Genomic DNA, 12,934 nt, shown 5'->3' with positions numbered 1-12,934 from the left:
AGAAACACTACTACTGGTAGAAACACTACTACTGGTAGAAACACTACTACTGGTAGAACCACTACTACTGGTAGAAACACTACTACTGGTAGAAACACTACTACTGTTAGAAACACTACTACTGTTAGTGGTCTGGTAGAAACACTACTACTGGTAGAAACACTACTACTGTTTGAAACACTACTACTGGTAGAAACACTACTACTGTTAGAAACACTACTACTGTTAGTGGTCAGGTAGAAACACTACTACTGGTAGAAACACTACTACTGTTAGAAACACTACTACTGGTAGAAACACTACTACTGTTAGAAACACTACTACTGTTAGAAACACTACTACTGGTAGAAACACTACTACTGTTAGAAACACTACTACTGATAGAAACACTACTACTGGTAGAAACACTACTAATGTTAGAAACACTACTACTGTTAGAAACACTACTACTGGTAGAAACACTACTACTGGTAGAAACACTACTACTGTAGAAACACTACTTATGGTAGAAACACTACTACTGTTAGAAACACTACTACTGTTAGAAACACTACTACTGGTAGAAACACTACTACTCGTAGAACCACTACTACTGTTTGAAACACTACTACTGGTAGAAACACTACTACTGTTAGAACCACTACTACTGATAGAAACACTACTACTGTTAGAACCACTACTACTGGTAGAAACACTACTACTGGTAGAAACACTACTACTGTTAGTGGTCTGGTAGAAACACTACTACTGTTAGAAACACTACTACTGGTAGAAACACTACTACTTTTAGAACCACTACTACTGGTAGAAACACTACTACTGTTAGTGGTCTGGTAGAAACACTACTACTGGTAGAAACACTACTACTGGTAGAAACACTACTACTGTTAGTGGTCTGGTAGAAACACTACTACTGGTAGAAACACTACTACTGGTAGAACCACTACTACTGGTAGAACCACTACTACTGGTAGAAACACTACTACTGTTAGTGGTCTGGTAGAAACACTACTACTGGTAGAAACACTACTACTATTAGAAACACTACTACTGGTAGAAACACTACTACTGATAGAAACACTACTACTGGTAGAAACACTACTACTGTTAGAAACACTACTACTGTTAGAAACACTACTACTGGTAGAAACACTACTACTGTTAGAAACACTACTACTGGTAGAAACACTACTACTGTTAGAAACACTACTACTGTTAGAAACACTACTACTGGTAGAAACACTACTACTGGTAGAAACACTACTACTGTTAGAAACACTACTACTGGTAGAAACACTACTACTGTTAGAAACACTACTACTGGTAGAAACACTACTACTGGTAGAAACAATACTACTGGTAGAAACACTACTACTGGTAGAAACACTACTACTGGTAGAAAAACTACTACTGGTAGAAACACTACTACTGTTAGAAACACTACTACTGATAGAAACACTACTACTGTTAGAAACACTACTACTGTTAGTGGTCTGGTAGAAACACTACTACTGTTAGAAACACCACTACTGGTAGAAACACTACTACTGGTAGAAACACTACTACTGTTAGAACCACTACTACTGGTAGAAACACTACTACTGGTAGAAACACTACTACTGTTAGTGGTCTGGTATAAACACTACTACTGGTAGAAACACTACTACTGTTAGAAACACTACTACTGTTAGTGGTCTGGTAGAAACACTACTACTGGTAGAAACACTACTACTGGTAGAACAACTACTACTGTTAGAAACACTACTACTGCTAGTGGTCTGGTAGAAACACTACTACTGGTAGAAACACTACTACTGGTAGAAACACTACTACTGGTAGAAACACTAGTACTGGTAGAAACACTACTACTGTTAGAAACACTACTACTGGTAGAAACACTACTACTGTTAGAAACACTACTACTGGTAGAAACACTACTACTGTTAGAAACACTACTACTGGTAGAAACACTACTACTGATAGAAACACTACTACTGGTAGAAACACTACTACTGTTAGAAACACTACTACTGTTAGTGGTCTGGTAGAAACACTACTACTGGTAGAAACACTACTACTGTTTGAAACACTACTACTGGTAGAAACACTACTACTGTTAGAAACACTACTACGGTTAGTGGTCAGGTAGAAACACTACTACTGGTAGAAACACTACTACTGTTAGAAACACTACTACTGGTAGAAACACTACTACTGTTAGAAACACTACTACTGTTAGAAACACTACTACTGGTAGAAACACTACTACTGGTAGAAACACTACTACTGGTAGAAACACTACTACTGTTAGAAACACTACTACTGTTAGAAACACTACTACTGGTAGAAACACTACTACTGTTAGAAACACTACTACTGGTAGAAACACTACTACTGTTAGAAACACTACTACTGGTAGAAACACTACTACTGATAGAAACACTACTACTGGTAGAAACACTACTACTGTTAGAAACACTACTACTGTTAGTGGTCTGGTAGAAACACTACTACTGGTAGAAACACTACTACTGTTTGAAACACTACTACTGGTAGAAACACTACTACTGTTAGAAACACTACTACTGTTAGTGGTCAGGTAGAAACACTACTACTGGTAGAAACACTACTACTGGTAGAAACACTACTACTGGTAGAAACACTACTACTGTTAGAAACACTACTACTGTTAGAAACACTACTACTGGTAGAAACACTACTACTGGTAGAAACACTACTACTGTTAGAAACACTACTACTGGTAGAAACACTACTACTGGTAGAAACACTACTAATGTTAGAAACACTACTACTGTTAGAAACACTACTACTGGTAGAAACACTACTACTGGTAGAAACACTACTATTGTTAGAAACACTACTACTGTTAGAAACACTACTACTGGTAGAAACACTACTACTCGTAGAACCACTACTACTGTTAGAAACACTACTACTGGTAGAAACACTACTACTGTTAGAACCACTACTACTGATAGAAACACTACTACGTTTAGAACCACTACTACTGGTAGAAACACTACTACTGGTAGAAACACTACTACTGTTAGTGGTCTGGTAGAAACACTACTACTGTTAGAAACACTACTACTGGTAGAAACACTACTACTTTTAGAACCACTACTACTGGTAGAAACACTACTACTGGTAGAAACACTACTACTGTTAGTGGTCTGGTAGAAACACTACTACTGGTAGAAACACTACTACTGGTAGAAACACTACTACTGTTAGTGGTCTGGTAGAAACACTACTACTGGTAGAAACACTACTACTGGTAGAACCACTACTACTGGTAGAACCACTACTACTGTTAGAAACACTACTACTGTTAGTGGTCTGGTAGAAACACTACTACTGGTAGAAACACTACTACTGGTAGAAACACTACTACTGTTAGAAACACTACTACTGGTAGAAACACTACTACTGATAGAAACACTACTACTGGTAGAAACACTACTACTGTTAGAAACACTACTACTGGTAGAAACACTACTACTGGTAGAAACACTACTAATGTTAGAAACACTACTACTGGTAGAAACACTACTACTGGTAGAACCACTACTACTGTTAGAACCACTACTACTGTTAGAAACACTACTACTGTTAGTGGTCTGGTAGAAACACTACTACTGTTAGAAACACTACTACTGTTAGAAACACTACTACTGGTAGAAACACTACTACTGTTAGAACCACTACTACTGGTAGAAACACTACTACTGGTAGAAACACTACTACTGTTAGTGGTCTGGTAGAAACACTACTACTGGTAGAAACACTACTACTGGTAGAAACACTACTACTGTTAGTGGTCTGGTAGAAACACTACTACTGGTAGAAACACTACTACTGGTAGAACCACTACTACTGTTAGAAACACTACTACTGTTAGTGGTCTGGTAGAAACACTACTACTGGTAGAAACACTACTACTGGTAGAAACACTACTACTGTTAGAAACACTACTACTGGTAGAAACACTACTACTGATAGAAACACTACTACTGGTAGAAACACTACTACTGTTAGAAACACTACTACTGGTAGAAACACTACTACTGGTAGAAACACTACTACTGGTAGAAACACTACTACTGGTAGAAACACTACTACTGTTATTGGTCTGGTAGAAACACTACTACTGTTAGAAACACTACTACTGGTAGAAACACTACTACTGATAGAAACACTACTACTGGTAGAAACACTACTACTGATAGAAACACTACTACTGTTAGTGGTCTGGTAGAAACACTACTACTGGTAGAAACACTACTACTGGTAGAAACACTACTACTGTTAGAAACACTACTACTGTTAGTGGTCTGGTAGAAACACTACTACTGTTAGAAACACTACTACTGGTAGAAACACTACTACTGGTAGAAACACTACTACTGGTAGAAACACTACTACTGTTAGAAACACTACTACTGTTAGAAACACTACTACTGTTAGAAACCCTACTACTGGTAGAAACACTACTACTGGTAGAAACACTACTACTGTTAGAAACACTACTACTGGTAGAAACACTACTACTGTTAGAAACACTACTACTGGTAGAAACACTACTACTGATAGAAACACTACTACTGGTAGAAACACTACTACTGGTAGAAACACTAATACTGTTAGAAACACTACTACTGGTAGAAACACTACTACTGTTAGAAACACTACTACTGGTAGAAACACTACTACTGTTAGAAACACTACTACTGTTAGAAACACTAATACTGTTAGAAACACTACTACTGGTAGAAACACTACTACTGTTAGAAACACTGGTGGTACTCATACATCTTTGACAGTCTAGCTGGAACAGGTCATTTAGCAGGTCATTTAGCAGGTCTTTTAACAGGTCATTTAGCAGGTCATTTAACAGGTCATTTATCAGGTCATTTAACAGGTCATTTAACAGGTCATTTAGAAGGTCATTTAACAGGTCATTTAGCAGGTCATTTAACAGGTCATTTAACAGGTCATTTAGCAGGTCATTTAACAGGTCATTTAGCAGGTCATTTAACAGGTCATTTAGCAGGTCATTTAACAGGTCATTTAGCAGGTCATTTAACAGGTCATTTAACAGGTCATTTAACAGGTCATTTAGCAGGTCATTTAGCAGGTCATTTATCAGGTCATTTAACAGGTCATTTAACAGGTCATTTATCAGGTCATTTAACAGGTCATTTAACAGGTCATTTAACAGGTCATTTAGCAGGTAATTTATCAGGTCATTTAACAGGTCATTTAGCAGGTCATTTAGAAGGTAATTTATCAGGTCATTTAACAGGTCATTTAACAGGTCATTTAGCAGGTCATTTAACAGGTCATTTAGCAGGTCATTTAACAGGTCATTTAACAGGTCATTTAACAGGTCATTTAACAGGTCATTTAGCAGGTCATTTAACAGGTCATTTAACAGGTCATTTAGAAGGTCATTTAACAGGTCATTTAACATGTCATGTAACAGGTCACATGTCAGCAGTGAGTGCGTGTTGGGACAGCTAAATCCCACCAACCATTGTGTCACTCGGATGTTGTTTTTGTGTCATCTGGTGTGGTGGTTCTGTGTGGTGAATTGGTTTGTTGTCATGGTGATTGTGGGTCTGGATCTTACAGCAGAGAAACTCTTGGATGGGGTCTATGATAGAACTCCGGTTGTCAGCCGGTACAGGTAGTTACTCACGGTCGATCATGGTGACCACGTTCTCCTCCACGGCGGGGCTGCTGAGTCCAGCGGAGGCCACTCTGACAGCCACGTTGTAGCTCCTGTAAGGCTGTAGGTTCTCCAGGCTCAGTAAGGTACTATCCCGGGCCAGACGCAGGGCGTACACCAGCTCCCAGCTGTCCTGCTGACGCACCTGGAGGGTAGTGCACATTACTGTACTCCACTCCATGTTTTAAACATACTGACAACTGATTACTGTAGTCCACTCCATGTATTAAACATACTGACAACTGAATAGTCCACTCCATGTATTCAACATACTGACAACTGATTAGTCCACTCCATGTATTCAACATACTGACAACTGATTACTGTAGTCCACTCCATGTATTCAACATACTGACAACTGACTAGTCCACTCCATGTATTCAACATACTGACAACTGATTACTGTAGTCCACTCCATGTATTCAACATACTGACAACTGACTAGTCCACTCCATGTATTCAACATACTGACAACTGATTACTGTAGTCCACTCCATGTATTCAACATACTGACAACTGATTACTGTAGTCCACTCCATGTATTCAACATACTGACAACTGAATAGTCCACTCCATGTATTCAACATACTGACAACTGATTAGTCCACTCCATGTATTCAACATACTGACAACTGATTACTGTAGTCCACTCCATGTATTCAACATACTGACAACTGAATAGTCCACTCCATGTATTCAACATACTGACAACTGACTAGTCCACTCCATGTATTCAACATACTGACAACTGAATAGTCCACTCCATGTATTCAACATACTGACAACTGACTAGTCCACTCCATGTATTCAACATACTGACAACTGATTACTGTAGTCCACTCCATGTATTCAACATACTGACAACTGAATAGTCCACTCCATGTATTCAACATACTGACAACTGATTACTGTAGTCCACTCCATGTTTTCAACATACTGACAACTGACTAGTCCACTCCATGTATTCAACATACTGACAACTGATTACTGTAGTCCACTCCATGTTTTCAACATACTGACAACTGATTAGTCCACTCCATGTATTCAACATACTGACAACTGACTAGTCCACTCCATGTATTCAACATACTGACAACTGACTAGTCCACTCCATGTATTCAACATACTGACAACTGACTAGTCCACTCCATGTATTCAACATACTGACAACTGACTAGTCCACTCCATGTATTCAACATACTGACAACTGACTAGTCCACTCCATGTATTCAACATACTGACAACTGAATAGTCCACTCCATATATTCAACATACTGACAACTGAATAGTCCACTCCATGTATTCAACATACTGACAACTGACTAGTCCACTCCATGTATTCAACATACTGTCAACTTTCGGTTACTAGTCCAACGCTCTAACCACTAGGCTACCTGCCGTCAATGGAGATCACATGGCTGTGTGCTCGATTTTATACACCTGTCAGCAACGGGTGTTGCTGAAATAGCCGAATCCACCGTTAAAGGGGTGTCCAAGGGAAAAAAACTGTTGTTCTGCCCTGAACAAGGCGTGGATGTTAATTAAGGCAGCCCCACCGCACCTCTCTGATTCAGAGGGTTAAATGAGGAAGACACATTTCAGTTGAAGGCATTACAACTGACACGGTATCCTATAGCCCTGCAATGCCTTCAGTAAAGTTGGAGAAATGGTATCAGACACCCTGACCTCAACTTTTAGAACAAGAAGAAGACAAGACATAAAGGGAGTGTTTGTGAGGGATGCTACATTACCTCCACGGTAAAGAAGTTACATTACCTCCAAGGTATAGAAGTTACATTACCTCCAAGGTATAGAAGTTACTTTACCTCCACGGTATAGGAGTTACATTACCTCCACGGTATAGGAGTTACATTACCTCCACGGTATAGGAGTTACATTACCTCCACGGTATAGGAGTTGCATTACCTCCACGGTATAGGAGTTGCATTACCTCCACGGTATAGGAGTCACATTACCTCCACGGTATAGGAGTTACATTACCTCCACGGTATAGGAGTTACATTACCTCCACGGTATAGGAGTTACATTACCTCCACGGTATAGGAGTTACATTACCTCCACGGTATAGGAGTTGCATTACCTCCACGGTATAGGAGTTACATTACCTCCACGGTATAGGAGTCACATTACCTCCACGGTATAGGAGTTACATTACCTCCACGGTATAGGAGTTACATTACCTCCACGGTATAGGAGTTACATTACCTCCACGGTATAGGAGTTACATTACCTCCACGGTATAGGAGTTACATTACCTCCACGGTATAGGAGTTACATTACCTCCACGGTATAGGAGTTGCATTACCTCCACGGTATAGGAGTTGCATTACCTCCAAGGTATAGGAGTTACATTACCTCCACGGTATAGGAGTTGCATTACCTCCACGGTATAGGAGTTGCATTACCTCCACGGTATAGGAGTTACATTAACTCCATGGTATAGGAGTTACATTACCTCCTCGGTATAGGAGTTGCATTACCTCCACGGTATAGGAGTTACATTACCTCCACGGTATAGGAGTTGCATTACCTCCACGGTATAGGAGTTGCATTACCTCCACGGTATAGGAGTTGCATTACCTCCACGGTATAGGAGTTACATTACCTCCACGGTATAGGAGTTACATTACCTCCACGGTATAGGAGTTACATTACCTCCTCGGTATAGGAGTTACATTACCTCCACGGTATAGGAGTTACATTACCTCCACGGTATAGGAGTTACATTACCTCCACGGTATAGGAGTTACATTACCTCCACGGTATAGGAGTTACATTACCTCCACGGTATAGGAGTTACATTACCTCCACGGTATAAGAGTTACATTACCTCCACGGTATAAGAGTTACATTACCTCCACGGTATAGGAGTTACATTACCTCCACGGTATAGGAGTTACATTACCTCCACGGTATAGGGGTTACATTACCTCCACGGTATAAGAGTTACATTACCTCCACGGTATAGGAGTTACATTACCTCCACGGTATAGGAGTTACATTACCTCCACGGTATAGGAGTTACATTACCTCCACGGTATAGGAGTTACATTACCTCCACGGTATAGGAGTTACATTACCTCCACGGTATAAGAGTTACATTACCTCCACGGTATAGGAGTTACATTACCTCCACGGTATAGGAGTTACATTACCTCCACGGTATAGGAGTTACATTACCTCCACGGTATAGGAGTTACATTACCTCCACGGTATAGGAGTTACATTACCTCCACGGTATAAGAGTTACATTACCTCCACGGTATAAGAGTCCCAGTGTGAGTCAGGGAAGGTCCAGGAACAGGAGATGGATGAGGAACTCTGGGGGAAACAATGCATGTTCCGCAGTCTGGATGGGTCTGGGAGGAAGAGAGGGAACATTTACGATTGATTCATTGATCGGTTGATCTCTGTCTCCTCTACCTTCCTGCCCCCTGTCTCCTCTATCTTCCTGCCCCCTGTCTCCTCGACCTTCATACCCCCTGTCTCCTCGACCTTCCAGCCCCCTGTCTCCTCTACCTTCCTGCCCCCTGTCTCCTCGACCTTCATACCCCCTGTCTCCAATACCTTCCTGCCCCCTGTCTCCTCGACCTTCCTGCCCCCTGTCTCCTCTACCTTCCTGCCCCCTGTCTCCTCGACCTTCCTGCCCCCTGTCTCCTCTACCTTCCTGCCCCCCGTCTCTTCTACCTTCCTGCCCCCTGTCTCCTCTACCTTCATACCCCCTGTCTCCTCTACCTTCCTGCCCCCTGTCTCCTCGACCTTTATCCCCTGTCTCCTCTACCTTCCTGCCCCCTGTGTCCTCTACCTTCCTGCCCCCTGTCTCCTCAACCTTCCTGCCCCCTGTCTCCTCGACCTTCCTGCCCCCCGTCTCCTCTACCTTCCTGCCCCCTGTCTCCTCTACCTTCATACCCCCTGTCTCCTCTACCTTCCTGCCCCCTGTCTCCTCGACCTTCATACCCCCTGTCTCCTCTACCTTCCTGCCCCCTGTCTCCTCTACCTTCCTACCTCCTGTCTCCTCTACCTTCCTACCTCCTGTCTCCTCTACCTTCCTGCCTCCTGTCTCCTCGACCTTCCTGCCCCCTGTCTCCTCGACCTTCCTGCCCCCCGTCTCCTCTACCTTCCTGCCCCCTGTCTCCTCTACCTTCATACCCCCTGTCTCCTCTACTTTCCTGCCCCCTGTCTCCTCGACCTTCATACCCCCTGTCTCCTCTACCTTCCTGCCCCCTGTCTCCTCGACCTTCCTGCCCCCTGTCTCCTCTACCTTCCTGCCCCCTGTCTCCTCGACCTTCATACCCCCTGTCTCCTCTACCTTCATACCCCCTGTCTCCTCTACCTTCCTGCCCCCTGTCTCCTCGACCTTCCTGCCCCCCGTCTCCTCTACCTTCCTGCCCCCTGTCTCCTCGACCTTCATACCCCCTGTCTCCTCTACCTTCCTGCCCACTGTCTCCTCTACCTTCCTACCTCCTGTCTCCTCTACCTTCCTACCTCCTGTCTCCTCTACCTTCCTGCCTCCTGTCTCCTCTACCTTCCTGCCCCCTGTCTCCTCTACCTTCCTACCTCCTGTCTCCTCTACCTTCCTGCCTCCTGTCTCCTCTACCTTCCTGCCCCCTGTCTCCTCTACCTTCATACCCCCTGTCTCCTCTACCTTCCTGCCCCCTGTCTCCTCGACCTTCATACCCCCTGTCTCCTCTACCTTCCTGCCCCCTGTCTCCTCTACCTTCCTACCTCCTGTCTCCTCTACCTTCCTGTCCCCTGTCTCCTCGACCTTCCTGCCCCCTGTCTCCTCTACCTTCCTGCCCCCTGTCTCCTCGACCTTTATACCCCCTGTCTCCTCTACCTTCATACCCCCTGTCTCCTCTACCTTCCTGCCCCCTGTCTCCTCGACCTTTATCCCCTGTCTCCTCTACCTTCCTGCCCCCTGTCTCCTCTACCTTCCTACCTCCTGTCTCCTCTACCTTCCTGCCCCCTGTCTCCTCGACCTTCCTGCCCCCTGTCTCCTCGACCTTCCTGCCCCCTGTCTCCTCGACCTTTATACCCCCTGTCTCCTCTACCTTCATACCCCCTGTCTCCTCTACCTTCATACCCCCTGTCTCCTCTACCTTCCTACCTCCTGTCTCCTCTACCTTCCTGCCCCCTGTCTCCTCTACCTTCCTGCCCCCTGTCTCCTCGACCTTCATACCCCCTGTCTCCTCTACCTTCCTTCCCCCTGTCTCCTCGACCTTCCTGCCCCCTGTCTCCTATACCTTCCTGCCCCCTGTCTCCTCGACCTTCATACCCCCTGTCTCCTCTACCTTCCTGCCTCCTGTCTCCTCTACCTTCCTACCTCCTGTCTCCTGAACCTTCCTGCCCCCTGTCTCCTCTACCTTCTTGCCCCCTGTCTCCTCGACCTTCATACCCCCTGTCTCCTCGACCTTCATACCCCCTGTCTCCTCTACCTTCATACCCCCTGTCTCCTCTACCTTCCTGCCTCCTGTCTCCTCTACCTTCCTACCTCCTGTCTCCTGAACCTTCCTGCCCCCTGTCTCCTCTACCTTCTTGCCCCCTGTCTCCTCGACCTTCATACCCCCTGTCTCCTCGACCTTTCTGCCCCCTGTCTCCTCGACCTTCATACCCCCTGTCTCCTCTACCTTCCTACCCCCTGTCTCCTCGACCTTTCTGCCCCCTGTCTCCTCGACCTTCATACCCCCTGTCTCCTCTACCTTCATACCCCCTGTCTCCTCTACCTTCCTGCCTCCTGTCTCCTCGACCTTCCTGCCCCCTGTCTCCTCTACCTTCCTACCTTCTGTCTCCTCTACCTTCCTACCTCCTGTCTCCTCTACCTTCCTACCCCCTGTCTCCTCTACCTTCCTACCTCCTGTCTCCTCTACCTTCCAGCCCCCTGTCTCCTCTACCTTCCTGCCCCCTGTCTCCTCTACCTTCCTGCTCCCCGTCTCCTCTACCTTCCTACCTCCTGTCTCCTCTACCTTCATACCCCCTGTCTCCTCTACCTTCCTACCTCCTGTCTCCTCTACCTTCCTACCTCCTGTCTCCTCTACCTTCCTACCCCCTGTCTCCTCTATCTTCCTACCTCCTGTCTCCTCTACCTTCCTGCCTCCTGTCTCCTCTACCTTCCTACCTCCTGTCTCCTCTACCTTCCTGCCCCCTGTCTCCTCTACCTTCCTGCCTCCTCTACCTTCCTACCTCCTGTCTCCTCTACCTTCATACCCCCTGTCTCCTCTACCTTCCTACCTCCTGTCTCCTCTACCTTCCTACCTCCTGTCTCCTCTACCTTCCTACCTCCTGTCTCCTCTACCTTCCTGCCTCCTCTACCTTCCTACCTCCTGTCTCCTCTACCTTCCTACCTCCTGTCTCCTCTACCTTCCAGCCCCCTGTCTCCTCTACCTTCCTACCTCCTGTCTCCTCTACCTTCCAGCCCCCTGTCTCCTCTACCTTCCTACCTCCTGTCTCCTCTACCTTCCTACCTCCTGTCTCCTCTACCTTCCTACCTCCTGTCTCCTCTACCTTCCTACCTCCTGTCTCCTCTACCTTCCTGCCCCCTGTCTCCTCTACCTTCCTACCTCCTGTCTCCTCTACCTTCCTACCTCCTGTCTCCTCTACCTTCCTACCTCCTGTCTCCTCTACCTTCCTACCTCCTGTCTCCTCTACCTTCCTGCCCCCTGTCTCCTCTACCTTCCTACCTCCTGTCTCCTCTACCTTCCAGCCCCCTGTCTCCTCTACCTTCCTACCTCCTGTCTCCTCTACCTTCCAGCCCACTGTCTCCTCTACCTTCCTGCCTCCTGTCTCCTCTACCTTCCTGCCTCCTGTCTCCTCTACCTTCCTACCTCCTGTCTCCTCTACCTTCATACCTCCTGTCTCCTCTACCTTCCTACCTCCTGTCTCCTCTACCTTCCTGCCCCCTGTGTCCTCTACCTTCCTACCTCCTGTCTCCTCTACCTTCCTACCTCCTGTCTCCTCTACCTTCCTGCCCCCTGTCTCCTCTACCTTCCTACCTCCTGTCTCCTCTACCTTCCAGCCCCCTGTCTCCTCTACCTTCCTACCTCCTGTCTCCTCTACCTTCCAGCCCCCTGTCTCCTCTACCTTCCTGCCTCCTGTCTCCTCTACCTTCCTTCCTCCTGTCTCCTCTACCTTCCTACCTCCTGTCTCCTCTACCTTCCTACCTCC

At 45.3% G+C, this 12,934-nt stretch overlaps 1 protein-coding gene across 1 annotated transcript in view; it reads right to left on the bottom strand.

The window, feature by feature from the left end:
• Positions 1-5,294: 5,294 nt before the first annotated feature.
• Positions 5,295-12,934, bottom strand: part of LOC129849462 (receptor-type tyrosine-protein phosphatase beta-like) — a gene marked incomplete at its 5' end in the record, with an annotated part of 29,905 nt that continues 22,265 nt past the window's right edge. The window contains 2 exons of the mRNA XM_055916288.1: positions 5,295-5,897; positions 9,029-9,132. Of these exons, the coding sequence (XP_055772263.1) occupies positions 5,715-5,897; positions 9,029-9,132 (287 nt within the window). The remainder of the gene's footprint in view (positions 5,898-9,028; positions 9,133-12,934) is intronic.

Source organism: Salvelinus fontinalis, unplaced genomic scaffold (genome assembly GCF_029448725.1).
Source record: "Salvelinus fontinalis isolate EN_2023a unplaced genomic scaffold, ASM2944872v1 scaffold_1467, whole genome shotgun sequence".
In the NCBI taxonomy this organism is placed as follows: Eukaryota; Metazoa; Chordata; class Actinopteri; order Salmoniformes; family Salmonidae; genus Salvelinus; species Salvelinus fontinalis.
Note: the sequence above shows the minus strand (reverse complement) of the source record. Positions and strands in the feature narration are given on the sequence as shown.